General features: G+C 54.7%; 1 protein-coding gene across 13 annotated transcripts in view; it reads right to left on the bottom strand.

The window, feature by feature from the left end:
* Positions 1-2,360: 2,360 nt before the first annotated feature.
* Nrxn2 (neurexin 2) overlaps positions 2,361-18,779 on the bottom strand; it is a 115,788-nt gene continuing 99,369 nt past the window's right edge. For 10 of the 13 annotated variants that reach the window (XM_008838926.2, XM_008838918.2, XM_008838920.2 and 7 more), the window contains 3 exons: positions 17,787-18,112; positions 15,754-15,832; positions 2,361-4,336 (listed from right to left, as the gene is read on the bottom strand). In XM_008838926.2, coding sequence (XP_008837148.1) covers positions 3,450-4,336; positions 15,754-15,832; positions 17,787-18,112 — 1,292 coding nt within the window. In that variant the 3' untranslated portion in view covers positions 2,361-3,449. The remainder of the gene's footprint in view (positions 4,337-15,753; positions 15,833-17,786; positions 18,113-18,779) is intronic. The other 3 variants (XM_008838927.1, XM_017799601.1, XM_008838929.2) reach the window with 1 other exon arrangement.

The raw sequence follows: 18,779 nt of genomic DNA, 5'->3' as shown, positions 1-18,779 counted from the left end.
AGTCTGTAGGTCTCCTGAGCCCACTCTGGCCACAGTGCCATTGCTGGCTTCATCATCTTGGCAGATAAGAACACAACAGGACCTTTTCACAGGAAAGCCAGGGCAGTGTTTCCCAGTGGGTCACTAGCTGACCCATCGGCTGTACCACCTGACAATCTCTGTGTCCACCTGTGTGGCTGTTCCCAGGCGCCTTAGCTGCAACACACACACACACACACACACACACACACACACACACACACGACTCCTCTCTGCAAAAGAGGTGGGAGTCACATTTGTACAGATACCTTAGGACCAGCTTGGCCTTTTATTGCTCAGCTCAGGCCCATCTGTCACTCCCAGAGGATATAGAAACTTCCAGAAGGCAGAGCCAAAGAAGGAGATAGCTCATCCTCTCCCCCAGGGTGTCCCCCAGCTCACCAAACAGGTCAGAGATGTCCCTCCGCCCATATTCAGAGTATCTAGCCAAGGTGGGTGATATCTTTCAGAACAAAGGGCTCTGTCACTCTGTGGAGTGACAGTGTCCCTGTGCCTGAGGGATGCCCTGACAGTGGTGGAAGTGTGAACTCGGGGTGCTGTACACACAGTGGCAGGTCTCCACTTGGAGCGTGCCTTCTTTTTAATACCCAGCATGTGGGCTCCTAGCCTGGAAGTTACAGGGATGTCCCACAATGGAGAGATCGAGGGAACTGAGACTGGGTACCAGGAGCCTGTGACCACCCAGTTTTCTTGTCCCTATGGTAGCAGAGACCTCGAGCAGCTGGGACCAAGGACAGAGGCTAGGGTACCACCTCTGTCCATTTTCCTGCCCCCAGCCACACCAGTAGCTCATACCGGAGAACATGGTGGAGAGGCACCCCAAGCACTGTGGGCTGGCTCCCAACCTTCCACCAAAAGACATGGCTGGGCTGACGTTCCCTCTCCAGGGACTTGGATGGCAGATCTTCAAGGTCCAAGAGCATCAGTCAGATTTCACCATGGGCTTCTTCCCCAGGCCCTTCTCTTTGACCCCTAAGATGAAACATCTTGAGACATCCCTGTGAGGTCTCCTCAAGGAGCCTGAATGCTTGGAATTTCAGCCACCCCCACATGCTGTTTGTGCCTCTCTTGAGGTCACTGTGAGACAAGCTGAATCCCGAGGCGCCCCACTCTGGCCCAGGTGCTACAGTCCACATGGAATACACACCAAGGACGATATGACTGGAGAGTCAGATGACTATCTTTTGGAATGATAAACTGAGTCAATAGCCACCTCCAGAAGTCTTTCTCCTAAAAAGAACACCCTTGAGTGACAGCTCTTGGCCTCCTGATGCTGGAAGAGAGATGGAATCCTGGTCACAAGACAACCAGCACGCTGAAGCCATCCTTTCAACTCCCAGAGTACACCCTGCCTCAGCCAGGGTCTTTGTAAAAATCATTGCAGTAAAGGTGCTCCTTCGTGTCACCAAGGAACTCCTGCTGTCTGTTTTCTGTGACTAATAATGATGAGGGTGCTAAGCCTCAGCCTTGAGCAAAGAACAGTGGCAGGACAAGGTAAGGCCATGACCAGCCAAGGACTGGGCATCCCGGAAGCACTGCCTCATGTCAGGGCCTTCCCAGGCTCCCACAGGTGGGTAAATGAAACGTGATCACCCCAAGCCCAAGAGCAGCAGGGGCGACAAGCAGGTCTGGAAGCAGGTGGAGAAGTCAAGTCCACAGAAATCCACACCTGGAGTCTAGCAATGAAGGGTAGTGTGTCAAAGGCCCCAAAGCAGAACCAGGAGGGGAGGCAAGGCTGGGAGTATGGAGGTTAGAAGTACGTCCATGGACGGGGTGCAGCCACCTATGAATCTTGAGGCCCTGCCAAGCCATGAGGGGCCCACCTCCCTTCAAAGACTGGGAAAGGGGGCAGTGGCAGCTGCCAGCACCAGGTCAGCAGCTGGTGCACACCCTCTGAAGGCAAGGTCACAGAATCCAGGCCAGACACCAAACTCCACCCCCACACAGGCTGGGGTGTTTGCCACCCTCAGGCTCACCTAACAGGGACTTGCAGAACAGTTGCCTGCTGGGGAGCCCAATGCTGTGCTCAACTCAAAAGTCTGGGGGATTGAGCAGGCAAGATGGCTCAGTGGGTAAAGGCACTTGTCACCAAGCCTGATGATCTGAATCTTACCCCAAAAACCAACGCCTGCAAGTTGTCCTCTGTGCCTGGCGCCCCCCACATACATATACACACCTACACACACGCACACTGAATTGGGACCGGGGTGTGGGGAACTTACCGGCTTAGGAGCACACTCCAGACCTGCCCTATCCCATAGCCAGGACCAGGGACCTAGCACAATCCCTCACCCAGAACAAACTACACAGGACTGTTGGAATTTGGAAAGTTTTTGTTTTCTTTTTCCCACACATTTCCGGGTTTTGGGTGTTTTCCAAGACTCAGACACTTTGTTAACAAAGAGAAAAAAAAATGGGGGAGCAGGGGGCACATGGGCCGAGATGTGGCCCCGGTCATCCGCAGACACGGTCTTGCTCCCTCCCCTTTCCTGCCCTGCGCCCAGCAGGTGCCACGGGCCGCTGCTCTGGTACCTCGATTATTTGTTTTTAATATATATCTGCATTTGCCTTTCCCTCCCCCCGCCCCCCACCCCGCTCCTCCAGCGGCTTCCCAGGAATGCACGTTGCCCGGCGGCACACACAATAGACCTTGACCAGGCCCAAGCCCCTTCCTTTGGGCGAGCCTCAGACAGGCACCTCTCCTGAGGAGGGGACTCAGGGCACTGGGGAAATGAACCCCACTGCACTTGCCCCAGCCACCCCAGCTGGGCCTCTCCGGGCCCACCCTCCCACCCTTTTCCCAGAGACTCTGGAAACCCAATGGGAGGGAAGCGGAGAAAAAATACAGAAGGGGGGAAGAAAAAGAAAAGAAAAGAAAAGAAAAGAAAAAGTGGGGAAGGAGGGTGGGGATGAGAGACACAGCAAGCTGGGCCAGGACAAGAGGGCTGGGAGAGCGAAGGAAGGCAAGAGGGACGGAGAGGAAGAAAATCGAGGAAACTAAACGAACGCGTAGTGGACACTTTACAAAACCCCCAGCCTTCCTTCCCACCCAGCCCCACCAAAATAAAACTACCCACCCCCCCCTTAAAAAAATAAATCAACCCAGGGCTGTGAGCACGGTGCCCTGCCTGGCAGGCGCAGAGCCAGAGGGACAGCCAGGGCTGACGGTGCGGCGCCGTGGGCAGCAGGACTGGGACGAGCATGGGGTTATTCCTTTTCTTTTTTTTTTTTTTTTTTTTTTTTTTTTTTTTTTTTTTTTTTTGCGTTTCCTCTTCGGTGGAAGAAGCCCGAGGCAGCCAGGGAGAGGGTCCCCAGGTCCCCCTGCAGCGAGAGGGCCGCGCCCTCCTCCCGGGCCCTCCCGGGAGGGGCAGCTGGCAGTGGGGCGCGATGCCTGGAGGAGGAGGGGGTGCTCAGACGTAATACTCCTTGTCTTTATTCTTCTTGGCCTTGCTGGGTGTCTTGGGCGCGGCCGGGGCTTTCTCTTTCACCACCGCCCCATTGCTCTGGGCCGAGTTACTGATGTAGTTCCGGCTCTGGTCCACCTGGTAGGAGCCCTCGTCGCGGTTGCGGTACTTGTACATGGCGTAGAGGAGGATGAGGATGCAGAGCGCCGCCGCCGCCACGATGCCCACCACCATGCCCGTGGTGCTGCTGGACTCGCGGATCACCTCCACCGCGCCCGGCGGCCCGCGCTCCCCCGGCCCGGTGGGGTTGGCTGTGGGCAGATGGGGGAAGCCGGGGGCTGAGGTCACGCCGGGGCGCAGCGGGGGCGGCCTCCGCGGCTCGAAGGACGTGGGGACCCCGGGCCCCAGGGGCGGGTTCTCCAGCAGGGGCTGCAGCGGGTCTCGGTGGTTCATTTTGCCCGCGGGCAGGTTGGGGGCCGGGGCGGAGGGGGCGAGCAGCACCCCGGGGGCGCCCGTGGCCCCATCTGTCCTGAGGTTGGGCCGGGGCGCGGGTTTGCGGGGTGACAGGAGAGTGGTGCGGTCCGTGACCAGGGGAAAGGTGGTGTAAAAGTCCTCGTCGTCCGTGGGGGGGAGGCTGGAGTCAAAGACCTCCCCGGAGGCGAAACCGGAGGCCTCGATGGGCTCCTCGCAGTCGCTGTCGTCGCGCTCGGCCTGGCACGGGCCCCCCGAGGGCGGGCGGCGCGCGGCGGGCGGGGGCAGGGTGTCTTGGGTGGCACCCACGCCCGTGAGAAAGGGGTAGAAAGTAGGGGGTGGGGGCACGAAGGGGGAGCGGGTGGCCACGGGAGGGGGGTCTAGGGAGTCCTCCGTGATAATGGGCAATATTAACTCTCCTCCTAGAAGAAGAAAGAGAAGAGAGAAGAGGGGTCGTCAGCGAGGGCCGGGGCGCAGGTGGCCGGCATCAGAGAGAGAAACAACAGCCTCACACCCAAATCGGTTCCAATTGGCTTTGGCGACTAGAGCGCGCCAGCCGGCCGGAGCGCTGCGCTTTACGCGTGCTCGGATGCCCTGCGCACCCCGCGCGGGCTCTGCGACATTCTGGGTTTGGTTTTGTTTTTTTTTTCTTTTCTTTTCTTTTTTTTCTTTTTTTTTCTTTTTATTTATTTATTTATTTATTTTTTGTCTTAGACCAAAAGGAACAGAAAGGAAAGGAAATTGAAAAGAAACGGAAAATTTTTTTTCTACTGGTTTAAGGCTTTAAAAACATACAACAGCAGCATTTAAACAAACCTAGCAACAGAATCTTTTAGGGATTTTTTTTCTATATTTTTCTTTTTGCTTTTGTTTTTAAAAAAGAAGATAGCATACCACGGAATTCAGGCAACTTACATCAACAAATAGGCCGTGTGATTTTAGCATGAAGAAAAAAATTACAAACAGAGCTGTGTAAGCGGGTTCTCCCGAAAAAAAATAAGAAAAAACAACTTTTCCGTACAATGTTTTCTATCTGTTTGGTATCTCCCTCCCTCGATTTGCTCCCTGCACAGCCTACTTTCCTCCAGAAAGCTCTCTCTCCTCCCTCTCGAGCCCTCTTCCCCTCATCAAACTTCAAGTTGAAATTTGCACAGTGCGAGCTGGGAATGGGAAATTGGCATCACTCGGGGTCATCGTGTGTGCGAAGGACGGGTCAGTGGAAGGATGGGTTTGGAGAGGGACAGTGGCAGGTCTGTGAGGGTGAGAGTTCCTGGGGAGGGACTGGCCATGGGAGGAGCTTCGGTGGGTCGTGGGGGAGGAGCCGTTGAAGGGAACGTACTTGATTGGAAAAGTGGGCAGGGAGGTAACAGACACACTGGAACAAGGGTCCTATCCCATAGGATTCTGGGAGAAGTGGTGGGATGTCATGTAGGGGACAGGAAGTGAGTGCATGAGGGCAGGGGCCAAGTGGTTCCTGAACTAAGCCTAACTCTCCAACTTTATGCACCCTCCACCTCTGACCCCCACTGACTCCCCCCTCCCCCTCCCCAGAACCCCCATGGACCGCCAGAACCTGGCCAGGGCATGACTGCTCCTGGCCCTCGTATTATTGTTAAAACAATATAAAACAACGGAAAGAAGAAGAAAGCAAAAGAAGAAAAGAAAATACATACACAGCCATCTGGGAGGGACACACTGGCTAACTTAGGGCCCAGGGGAACTACTGGGGAAGGCTTTGTGGTGGGGTGGGGTAAGTCTCCTCTGCAAGTCTGAAAAATGGAGTTCCCTGGGACAGAAACTGCAATTCCCATCAGCCCCCTCCCCACAAAGGGTGGGAAATACAACTCCCGTTAGCTCCCGATGGGATGTGAGCTACAATTCCCATCAATTCCTGGGTCTATAACTCCCATCAGCCTCCTAGGCCTCCTCACCAACCAAAACACTACAAGCCACTGGCCTCTGGTAGACAGAAGCTGGACCCCAACTCTAGGCTGGAGGGAAGGTTGAAGCACTGGCCATAGAGACAGCTTCTGTGAAGTGGGGCTGAAGATTTCCTTCTGGCTCTCCCTCCAGCTCAGCCAAAGCCCTGCCCCTACCTGAGTACTTCACCTGCAAGGGTGTGGGACCACCTTTTCTGCTCTGCTCACCCCACAGTTCAGTCTCCCCACCCACCCCACCACCAGCAGCAGCTCCAGCAATCTCACAGGCATTCTTGGCCACACCAGCCAGCCCTAGTGAGACCTCACCACTGACCAGGAAACTTTGCCAAGCTCTCCAAGCCGCCAGTGTCCCCCGAGGGTAGAGGCTTCTCTGTGCCACAAATTTTTAAGACGCGGGGGCTTCACACATGGATGCTATGCATGCACTTTGGCTCTACCACTGAGTCACATCCCAGCCCTCAACTCCAGTTTTTAATGGATGTGGATGCTAAAGGCCTGGACAGAGCAGGACTTCCCTAGGTCTGGCATCACTGTCAGGTGAAGAACCAATTCCCTGTGACTCTCAGGGAAGCCTGGACCATCACCCCCAGGCCTCCAGGAGGCTGCCAAGACTGCTTAACTGAGAAGCTGACTCAGAGGCTACATGTGTCTCGGAATTCCTATGGGATGATCAGCAAGTTTGTTTTGTTTTATTTTGTTTTGACCCACTGGGCCTCAGTTTCTTCATCTATAAAACTAAGGTATTGCTGTGCATGGTGGTACATAATTCCGGCACTTGGGAGGTGAAGGCAAGAAGACTAGAAATTCAAGGTTATCCTCAGCTATATAAGAAGTTCCAGGCCAGTCTAAGTTACCTGAGACCCTGTCTCAGATAACCAAAATAAATAAGTAAAAAGAAAATAAAGAGCTCCAGACCCAGGTTAAGCCAAGGCCTAGCTTGTTGGGCCTTTCCACCCATGTGAGCCCCAGACTCATCAATCAGAAGACAGGAATGAACTCAGTTCTCAGTTCACAGGGGAGAGAGCTGATGGCGCCTCAGGTAGTAACATCCAGGGCCAATCTAGGATGCTCCCTTCCCAACATGGGTCCTGAGTTCACCTGGGTCCTCCCACCTGGCCCACACCACCTGCTGTCTTCTGACCTTTGCCTTCCATTCAAAACACATTCCCTGCTGATAGCTCAGGAATGCACAGAGTCAGGTCAACATCTCCTGTGCTGACCTCAGAAGATGTCCTCTGCTCCTGGTGCCTCTGACACAGTGTCCCTATTCTGTCCCAGAAGCCCAAGTTTGACTCGCTGCCAGGGAAGGCCCAAAGGCCCAAGTCCCATCTGTCGATCTTTCTAGTGGCCAGCAGTGGGCCTGGCACAGAGCTGAGCTCTTTCCACTTTTCCAGGGGGAAGGGAAGGACTATCCCTCTAGCATTTTCTCTGAGCTGGGCCAGGTCAGGTGTTTGGGGAAGTGCTAGAGCATCTCTTACAGGCCTAAGCAAGCTGAATTTTGCACAGTCTCTTGTCTGCCATCTTGGACAGCGGGCCCTGCTGAGCACTAACCCTGGCAGTGCTTTGTCCCACCCATGGGCCTGGCTCTCACCCTCTACCAACCCACCTTCCATCTTTTCCATCTTACACTGAGACATCAGTGACCTCTGGGAACTCCAGGGTCAAAGCTTGCCTACCTTGCTTATAATCCTCAATGAGCTGGCCATAGCTGAGGACACAGTGATATGTCAGGTCTGTGCTGAGGACTTACCCTAGAATGCTGATCATCAGGCTGACCAGGGCAGCCTTGGATTCCTACCAGCCCTTGGGACACACAGGCTTCTTAGATCTCCCTCCTTCTTGCCCCATTGCCCTCCCCGGCTCCATATCTGAGCTTCCCTTGTGTCTTTCCCAGCCTTTCTCTGCCCAAGGTTTGGCTATAAACCTCCCAAGACTCCCTCCATGGAGAGCTCCCTTTTCATTGTAGCATCTTTCTCCTACACTTCATCCATGCACCCTACACCCCATACCTTCTCTGAGATAAAAGACAATGGAGAACCCTAAAAAGTCACATGGCTCTCCCATCACACCCTCATTCAACCAGGCATGGGTCATGGGGCAGAGGAGTCGTAACAATGTAGGTGCTGGGCTTTCCTGGTCCACTGGTCCAGGAAGGGTCTAGAGTGCTTACTCTAGAGAGAAGCCAGTAGGCCTGAGCGAGGGATGACCCCTCAGAGGCTCCTCACCTGGGAAGGCCCACTTGCTGCCCCTCCCACTGGGCTTCTGAGGGAGGGGTACAGACTCAGGATGACTCATTGGGGGCCCTATCACCAGCTCTGCACCACTGGGAGACATGGCCCTGAAAGCCATCGGAGTCTGATAAGAACCCCAGGCAGCACTAGCCCCTCCCCTCACTTCCAGCAGCTGCAGCAGTGGGAAAATACAGGTGCATGCCTATCCTAGCTGCAACCCACCCATTCTCTCCACTCCCACCTTAAGAAAATGGAATTTCAATGCATGTAGGGCCTACTTGCTAGAGAATTCCATTCTGAAGACCCCACCACTCCTGAGCAGTCTTTCTGCCTCAGCTCGTCCCTCTCTAGGGTACTCACATACAGCAAACTGAGCCCTTTCCACCTTTAAGACACAGAGGCCCTGGTTAGAAATTTACCCATGAAGCCGGGTACTGTAGTTCACACCTGTAATCCCATTACTTGGAGGCTGAAGCAGGAGGATCACCATGAGACCATGAGTTTGGCCTGGGCTATATAATGAGTTCAAGGCCAGCCTGGGCTACAGTATAGGACCCTATCTTAAAAATGAACTACTCATGAACCTTATTCCCAAACAGTCAAGATATGTCCACCCCATAGAAGAGCCTAGAACTGAGGTGTTCCAGACTAAATCATCTGCTGGCATAGGCCTCATCCACCTTCGGTGACCTGCCCAAGCTATGAGGGAAAAGACACTCCCCTATGGGCCACTTCATGTGGATTAAGAGACAAAATAGCCTCTATACATGGACACCGCCCTTTAGGTCCACAACCTGGCAAGTCACAACTCTGTAATATTGAAAAAAAAAAAGTCACTTTGTTCCCAGAGGACACAGCTCTGCTCCAAGTCCAGGACATACTGCTAGGCAAGCACAGTGCTGGCTGTAATTCACCGCTACTTACCTATTGGAACAGAGACACACACCATTGTGGCCAGTGACCTGAAGGGTGGTGTCCCTCCCTACCGGCAACACCAGCATCGAAAGGTCAGAGGTGAGTTACACAACAGGAGTGCAGATGCATTACCCCTCAGAGAGCCTGTGTTCCCCTAAGTGAATCTGGGTGGTTCTGAGGCATGTGTGCATGTCAGTGAATGTGAACAGATATGTGCATGTGAGTGGATCTCTGGTCCTGGCCTGTGCCTGCTGCCCCTGAGCCTAAGCCTATATTCGTGTGTGTGTGTGTGTGTGTGTGTGTGTGTGTGAATGTGCCCCTCAGAACATTCTAGCATGATGCCACTGTGGCTTTGAGCACAAGTAGTTACTGTTGCAGTGAACTAATCCTCCACCACATAAATGCATTCCTTTGTCTCCTGGGCATCTGGACTACATTTCCCAGCATCGATGGGGTAAGGCCACTCAGCCAGGCATTGGGTTCTGCCAATTCTTTGCCCCTAATGGCCATCCATGCTCCATCCTCCACACTTTCTCCAACAGTGGCCTTGGAAAGGATATAGTGAAAATAGAGGTACCACAGACGGAAGGAAGGTAGATTCCTAGGACACTCAGGAAAGGTGCGCCTGAGTAAGAAAGCTCTCTTGAGGCAATCGCTGAGATTCAGGGCTTATCTGTTGCAGAGACCAGTGCTACCTTATACAAGCTGTGGCCCCTGAAAGGGATGTCACAGTAACAAAACACCATGGCACTCAAGTGACAATCCAAGGAAAGGAGAGGCGGCTGGAAAGATGGAGACGCACACTGACACAGTGGCAAAGTGTTTGGTACACACATTTCTTGTGCCAGCCTGCTGAAGCTGAGGCTCTGAGGGAAGTGCGGAGACAGGGCCAGGTTGTTGCCAGCTCTTACTTTCTGCTTTTAGTAACATGTTAGAACACAAACTTAGACAAGACTTGGCTGACTTACAGGCAGAAATGAAGGGGCTAGTGACAGCCCAGATGTGTGGGTCCGGCAGGGATCAGATGAGCTGCTGCTTCCAAACCCCACATAGGAATACAAACTGAAAAGAGCTCGAGGGAGGACGGGGGCAAACTTCTCAACTGACTGAGGGCCTCGGCCTGCTCAAGGGTGGAATTTAGAGTGTGATCGCCCCACCTACCATTTCAAGCCTCCTCAAGATAGCATGACTCTCTGAAGAGTAAGACAGAGAAGCACGGGAAGCCACGGGGTGGTTGAGAGGGGGCCTGGAAAAGGGCTGTGGTGTGGCTGCTGAGCCTTGAAGCCAGTGCCCCCAGAGGTGCACAAGCCAGAGTGGGGTGTTGGCACTCTCACACACCCAAGGACATTTCTCCCAACACCCAGTTCTGAGAGGATAAAGATGGGGAGACTCTTCAGACCAGAGCAGCAGCCCAGATGGAGAGGGGAGCCCTCCCAGAGAGCAGAGGCAAAGTTCAGGGGAAACTCTGTCCATGCCCCCCACCCACAAGCCCACCCCCGCCGCCACTGCAGAAGCATAGTCACCTGCCTGCTGGGCTTCCTTGGCAATGCTCAGGCACCTGGCCTGTGTGTGTGAGTTTTGTCCCAACACTGGAACCCGAGAGTCGCCCTGTATCACCCTTCCTTCCCCACCACCCTCACTCTTTTTGAGACAAGATCTTGCCAGGTACTCCAGGCTGGCCTCAAATGCCTTACAATCCTGTCTCCTCCACCCAAGTGCTGGGATTATAGGTGCTTGCGACCACACCCAACCTCTTACCATTTGTAAATAAGCTTTTATTGTAGGCATTGCCTAGCAGCACCACTGTATTTAACTGTGTGCTGGGCCATGAGGGCAGTGAGATGTGTTATCCTTTTGGTTTATAGTTCTCTAGACCAGAGGAGGAGGCTCTGGATGGATCAGAACATACCACCATCTCCCACACACCCCCAACTTTGAGATGAACGCCCTCCCAGGATGGGACTTCGGGTTGTCTCTCTTGAAGTTTGTGTGGGGTATACCCAGAGACAAGAGGAAGAATAAAACAGACCCTTGGTGACCCTATAGGCCAAACTTGAGCAAACCATTCGCAGCTGGTCCCCAGATCTGTTGGCGCTTCCTCCTAAGGGTACAATAAGGTGGTGGCTATTGGCAGCCCAAAAACTCAGCTGTGGCCCCAAGATTGAGCTCCAGGTGTGGAATGCAATGGGAGCTATGCGCACATCTCCAGGAATGACCCGTGGACGCTCCTGCTCCTGGCTATGCTTATTCCCACTTCTTGAGAAGTCCCATACTAAAGATGGCACAGCAACAGGATGGAAGGAGACCAGGCCCCGAGTGAACACTGGGAGATGCCCACCAATCAGGAGCACTTAATAATTCATGGGAAAGAGACACAGAGCTCTGTATTAAGCCACAGAGGTCATGGAAAGTCCGTTACAGCAACTAGGGTGACTTTGGAAGCTTCTGGGAATCTGAACACATGCATTTGTGTCTGAGCAAACGTGTGTGTTCATGAACTGAAGCCTACATGTGCCTCTGAGGGTCTCGTCTATGGGTGGGCAACACTGAGGAGGGATGTACATGGTTTAGAGCATGGGGTTGCTGTTCATTTGCACATATGTGGGTCCATGTGTGCCTGAAGGTTTGTGTTCCCATGTTCCTAGGCATGTACGCATGTATCTACATGAAACTTGGAGACTAAATATGTGGATTTTGCCCTTAGGATCTCAATGGCCGTGAGCACCCACTTGAGAGTGAACATACTGGCAGACACTATTCAATACTGGGTCTGAGTATGTGCATGCCCTATAGGTCTGCAGGTACACGTGTGTCCTTCTATGTGCCACTGTATGGATGCTGCTGAGCACACAGGTACACCTGTGCCTGTGAGCATTGTATGGGCCATTGTAGGCTGGAGTTTGCATGTGCATTTCACACATGTACCTTTGTGCATGCTTTAGTATGCATGCTTCTGTATGAATCGACATGTGTTTCATAGTGAATGTATATACCTATACACTGCCATGAAACTGAGTATATATATATATGTATGTATGCCTCAAGGGATCTGATACAGGAGTGTGTGTGTGTATGTGAGTGTGCATGTATGCATGAGCCTCCATAGCAAAGAGTTAGGCATGCCTCTGAGGGTCCCCTCTCATGACAACAGTATGGAAGGGGTGCAGGTGCAGGCCCAGGAGACTGAGAAAATGTGTGGACCCCTGGGGCCAGCACACAGCCTCCCTCAGAGAACATGCACAGGTGCACCTCAGCCACAGAGACCCCTCTGTGGGTCAGTGAGTACGTCCTTCAGCAGATGGATGTGTCCTGGTGAGTACACAGGGACAGAGATATCACACCTGTGCACATAGCCGTAAGTGCACTTCTGTGAATATAAGCATGTGCACATTTCGGGGTATGAATGCATCGTGTGTATGCCTGATTATCATATGGTGTCTGTGTAACATTTAAGCATCTGAAATTCTGAGGGAATGTGTGGGATCCCAGGTCTGTACATATATGTGAGGAAGTATTGCATAGGTGGGTCTGTCCACAGATGTGTCCCTTTCTGGGCTGAGCACACATGGATAAGTCTGTGAGTCCAATAACAGGTGAGTGTGCGCACAAAGATCTGAACACACACGTGTGCCCCTGATGTCTGATATATTTGGAGCTTTATGCCTCTGAACATGTATGTGTGCATCCACAGGTATGAGCCAAGCAGATGGGCAGCTGTGAGTCTGCACATCTCTGGGTAATCTAGGAGCCCTAAGCATGTACATGCAACACTGATACACAGCATGCCTTCATGGGTATGTCTTTGTGTTTCTCTGGGCCTCACAGGAGTGTACACAGGTTTCAGGCATCTGAGCATGCATGTGACTCTGGGTCTAAGCACCTGGGTACCTCTGTTGATCTAGGTGTGAATGGCATGTGCTCTTCTAGGTTTGAACGTGTGTTTGTACGTGTGAGCTTCTAGGCAGTTTGTGAGTGTGTATGCCTGGGTGTGTCCATTTGTGAGCCCCTGGTTGGATTACGTGTGTGTGCATTTGGATGTGTACCTATGTGGGTCTAAGCCTGTGTGTTATTCCTGTGCATCTCAGGGGTGCAAAGTCAGAGTCCTCCAGGGGCCAGCCTAGAAATACAATGTGTGGGCCAGGACAGCTGGGACAGCAGGGAGGTGTGCCACATTATGGACTGCAGGTGCCTGTTCCTTAGAGGCACTCCCACTCGGGAGGATTCTAACAATGCTTTGTTTTCCTGGGCTAACATAACATTCTGGAAATACTGAGCAGGGAGGTAGAAAGGGCCTGGAGTCTGTGGAGGAGCTTGAGTTAGGGGAAAGGGTAGCAAGGTAAGCGGACCAGGGAAGATCCTAGAGCCCACACTCATGCCCAGTAATGAAGATCTGGATGTGAGACCAGACACCCTAGGGTCAGGCTCTGGGCAGCCTCTGTCCCTGGGCTTCCTCCACCTCTGCTAGGGGCCTGGTGCTCTACTAGAGAAAGCTTCCTTACTCTGGGGTCCCAAAGCTGGGATGGGAGACTGGGGAAGCTGGGATGAGAGGGATAGGAGAACATGGTTCAGGCCAGCCTGGGTACGTGGAGTCATCTTGGTCTTTTTCTGGCCTCCCACGGGGATGACGAGGACATGAGACATTTCAGAGTGATGTCTGTAGGAGAGCTGTGGATGCCAGTGGGTAGCTCTGGGGGCTCAGTGACCCACTCTGCCCTGCCTCCAGGCTTTATTTTCAAAGCATGAAAGTCAGCCACCAGCCCTCCCTATCCCCAGCTCCCCCTCCACCCTACTGTCTTCCCCTCACATAGAGGCTCTTTTTATGGGAGGACTGCACAGTGGTCAGTGATCTCTAGGAGCCCTGACTGGAGGGGCAGTTGACCCACCCGCTTCAGGTTCACCATACCCTCTTGTCCTAACAAAGCTCAGGCTATGAGTGCACACTGCAGGTCATGCCAAGGCCTCTGTATAGATGCTTGGCCAGGATACTAGAGCCTCCCAGTGGGGCCGTGGTATACCCTGGTGTGTGCTGCACATCTGAGTCCAGGGATAGCAGCGATCCCTGTCATCACAGAGTTCACATCCCAGAGTGTGAGGCCAAGCAGTGCCCTTTCTCCATGATCCACAGAGTCTGTGGTCCCCATAATCCCAACCCAAAGGCCACTCCACACATCCACTTATGTCAAGCTTGGCTGGCGGCTCTGTCAGCCTCTAGGAACCCCAGCAAGTGCCTAGTGCTTGCAGGGGTGAGGCAGGGCTGAGGGGGTGCCGTGTGCAGACTGCCACATGCCCAGAGCATCTCAAGGCAATGGTGGGGCTGGAGTGCAAAGAGATGGCGGCGGAGCTCCCAGCAGAGGGGCCTCCTACAGTGGAGGGTATCTGTTCCTGGAAGTACAGGCTCTGGGCTGTGGACAGGGAGACCTTTCCAGCCCAGCATCTGGCAGCTCCCACAAGTGTCCCTTGGCTTAGGACCCTGAGAACAACCCCTCTAAGCTCTGGTCTACTAGGGGGTGTGGGGACTTCAGCCTCTCGGAATAGGGTCCTGCATCTTGGTCTGGGAACCTGAGCATTGGCCCCAAGGCTCCACGGTCCATGCTTCCATCCTATTTCCTTCCAGCTCTACCCACACTCCATCCAGGGTAGCAGCCCATCCTGTCTGACTGTCCCTGCTGGTGCTGGCAGACCCCTAGATCCCTACTACCTCAGGCCAGATTCATAGCCCTTCCCCATCCCCAAATGCACTTGTCCCAACCCCAAGCCTGTTGATACCCACAGCCCGGTGCCACCGTGGCAGGGTAATAAGAAATCTCTGGAAAGTCAAGTTAGAGATGTGGGTGGCCTCTCTGCTCCCATGAGTTTATCCAGGCTGCCACCAAGGCCTGTGCTCTCCCACTGGCCACATCCAGTCCATCTCTCCAGTCCCACTTTCAGCCTTCAGTGCCAGCCTCCTACTGCTCCTCTCTGCCACTGCCAACCTGCTCAGATGAGCATCCTGGCACCCACGTGCCACCTCACTCGGGCGCTCTCAGCCAGCATGCAAGGCTCACCCCCAACTCACCCAGCTACCCTCTGCAGCTGTAGCATCAGCTCGAGCTGGCAACATTAAGCAGAGCCCCCCACCACCTAGGAAGTCCTCTTCCCACCCCCAGCCTGCTCCCCTATAGTAGCTCCCCGGGAAACCCCATGTCTGGCCTAGGGGGCACCTCCACCCAGAGCACTGAGGCAGAGCTTCCATGTGGCAACAGCCCTCCTTGGCCTGGCACCTTGTCAGAGACTCCATCCTGGGGAGCTTTCAGAACACCAGACACACCCCTGAGGCAGAATGAGGAGCCAATAGAGACCCAGTGAGTAGCCAAGACAGCACCAGGCTGTGAGGCTGATGGGAGTTACAGTTCTGAACCTGAGAGCTGATGGAAGTTGTAGTTCCCCACCCTCCACCCCAGGACTCATGGGAGCTGCAGTTCCTCATCTTTCTATGGAAACATCTCCTTGTTTCCTCCCATCTACCCTTGGCTCTCCACCCCAGGAGCCCAGGCTAAGGACCTCACTATCTTCAAGGGATGGGGCACCAAAAGGCACCTTGCCGGAAGGGTATGTAAGGGGTCCTGGGGCCTGCTAGGAAGGGAGGGGACTATCAGAGAGAGCTAAGGCCTTCAGCACACCCTGGGCTGGGGCCAGGTGGCAGGGACAGTCGCCCCCCTCCCAGCAGCATCGTCGCAGGGGCCCGGGGGCAGGGGAGGGGGGAAAGGCACTCACCTGTACTAGGCTCACACTCCTCCAAGTCTTCATCATCACTTGGACACTCAGCTGAGGCCACCAGGAGGTCATCTGTGTTCTGGGGGTAGCAAGAGGAGGAGTGGGGAAAGAGAGGGTTCCAGGTGGCTGAGCAGGTCCCACAGCTGCACCCCAAGAAGTAGGATAGCACAGGAGACATCAGCTCTCATCACTTGCTGATTGACTCTGGCCCTTGCAATTTCCTGTGCTAAGAGATACTAAAAGAGGTGCCAGTACTGTGGTCCCTGCAGCCCCCAAAGATCAGACAGTGCATGTTGAACCCATTATACTCAAAAGTAGAGGGAAAGGATGCCAGATCTGGGCTATAGGGTGGGTGTCAGGGTCCAGGATACCTGGGGCAGGGACAGATATGTGGAGGAGGGCAGACACAGGGGGACCTTAGAAAGGCAGAGGGGGACAAGGCTTAGAGGGGTTTCCCAGCTCCAGCTTCTCCATCCCGTTCCCTCTCATCTTTCCCAACCCCCTTCCAGAGAGAACCAGGGCTGCACACAATAATTAGGGCTGTGGTTCCCATGGCAACAGGAGTCGACTTGTCAGCATTTTCTCTCCTCCTGATTGCAAAGAAAGAGGATCCCTGAGATGAGTGAGCGTGAGGAAGGGGATCGGGGGAGTTAGGAAAGAGACCCGAGGAGGGACACCCGAAGTCCAAAGCAGAAGGAAGCCTGAGAGACTGAAGATGAAGGCAGGCAGCCAGGCTGGGGGGTCAAGGACTCCATGGTGATAAGGTCTCATCCTGCCTGCTCCCCAGGCCCATCTTCAGACCCCACATCCTTCACCCAAGGGCAAAGTCATGGACTCCTCTTCCCTTCGGCACCCTCTGTCTCTCTTTTCCACCCACCCCAAAATCACGCTGGAGTCCTTACTTTCTTTCCCACATGGCTGGTCTGCCTCCCCTCTCCTAGTGAGATTAGACGACCCTCCTGTGATTGGAGGGCATGGGTGGAGCAAGTGGCCAGCCTGGGACAGCCCAGGCCTTCTTCTCTGGGCTCCCAAGGGGAAAGGCCCCTGGGCATTTGGATCTCCCAGATTTCTGGATGGTGAGGACAGAGAGAGAAGTGGATAGGTTGGTCGGTCTCTCCCCCCTGGCTAACCCAGCCCCAGGCACCCTGTAGGACAGATTAGCTGGAAAGGAGGGCCTGGAACCCACTGAGCCCAGTCCTAAGGGAAGCTGAATACCGACTACTGGTGGGGGTCGAACACATCCTCACAGCCTTACCCCCATTCCCCAGGGCCTGCAGGCCCAACAGCCAAGGCAGTGGCATATGGGGAAGGGAGACAGAAGCCCTGTGGGGCAGAGGATGGCTAAGCCAGGTTTGTACCTGTGCAGCAGATACAAACACTCCACCAGTAATCAGCACAAGCATGGGTGGCAATAATTAGGGAATTCAGCTCCTGGTGCGGCCCCACCCTGGACTTCCATCCTTTGGGTCTGACCAGACCCAGGAGCCCCTGAGCAGGTAGGTGAGTACAGGGAAGGGTAAAGCACAGGGAGCCGTTTGCACCAGCACCTCACGCACAGGTGGACACTGAGGCCTGCCAAGTGATGGTCCTTGCTCAAGGTCAAATGGAGAGGATTAGGAAGGCGAGAGACCTAGAGCCAGAGCAGCCCCCACAGCAGGGACCCCAGCAAAACAGAGAGGCTTTCACTCCAGTGTGTCACCTCTGCCCAATGTGCTGACATCAGAGCTCCCCCCTTTCCACTCGCTGCCCACCCAGCTCCGCATGGCCGCCTTCTTCACTCTTTCCTCCATCCTTCCCTTCTCCTGGTTGAGGCAAGTGGGCTTGTCCAGTCACCTGCCACTCTCACAGTGACGATGTCCTTGATCACCATGTGAAGGCCACTTCCTGAGAGGGGACCTTGCTTCACGCTCCCCCCCACACACACACACCAACCAAACCATCACCATGAGAGCAAAGCCAGGAAGCACTGCTTCCAGGACCCCTTCCCCTCTCAGGCCCTTTGGACCTTCATCCAGAGCCAGATGGGGCCTCACCTGGGTGGTGCTGTCCCTCAGTGTGGGGGAGCGGCCCCGGCGTGTGGTGGTGGTAGCCATGGTAGTGGTGGTCTCCATGATGGTGGTAGCCATGTCGGCCAGCAGAGTGGTGGCAGTGGTCTCCGCACTGAGCAGCACGGACGGCCCCTCCCCCACCAGGCGCAGGTGGCCTTCAGTCCGCACATTGGGGTCGCTCTCGGCGGCCAGCGCCAGTACCTTGAGCCCATTGTAGTAGAGGCCGGACACCTGGCCCTGGAAGGGGCGGCCCTGATCCCGGCCCCCTATCTTGATGGCAGCCTGGCTGTTGAAGATGGTCAGCTGGCGTCCTGAGAGAGTGGGGATAGGGTGGGAGAGGCAGAAAGAGGAGAGGCAGGCAGTTGGGGGGGGGTTGCCAGGAAGGGATGGGAGAGTGGGGGAAGCCAGGAGGAAGCCAGTATGTGGATGGGGGAGGGATGAGGAAGAGGCAGACAACCAAAGGGAAGATCCTTGTCAACCAGAGCCCCTAGCCCAGCCAGGCAGGACCCCCACAGCAGAGGGTCCCCAGGGCACGCATGGGCTGGGAAAGGGAGCCCGGTCACCCCCTGTCCCCACCATGCACATGCCTGTCCACCTGCACCTGTCCCCCTCTCTGGTCCCATGCCAGGGCCATCACCCCACTTCCTCATCTTCCAATTCTGTCCCCATCTTCTCTCTCTGCTTTCCCAAACACCCCACCCAGTCAGTGTACAGCCCGGAGCCATGGTGCCCTCCAAAGCAGCAGACAGTAGAGACAGCCAAGGAGTCAGTGTGAGCTGAGGAGGAGGTGATGAGGGACAGACAGTGTGGGCCTGCTCCGGGCCCCACCCACAAGCGCCCTGTGGTGGCTGCCCAGGCTCACCTAGGCCTCCTGCCCTTCTGAGGCCCAGCCACTGAGGCCCAGCCACTGCCCTGGGAGCAGGCCCTAGTGAGCAGAGTCCTTCTCCCTAGCCTGGACATCCAAGCCCCCATATGGAA

This window comes from Nannospalax galili, unplaced genomic scaffold, assembly GCF_000622305.1.
Source record: "Nannospalax galili isolate Female #2095 unplaced genomic scaffold, S.galili_v1.0 scaffold1659, whole genome shotgun sequence".
Taxonomy (NCBI): Eukaryota; Metazoa; Chordata; class Mammalia; order Rodentia; family Spalacidae; genus Nannospalax; species Nannospalax galili.
Note: the sequence above shows the minus strand (reverse complement) of the source record. Positions and strands in the feature narration are given on the sequence as shown.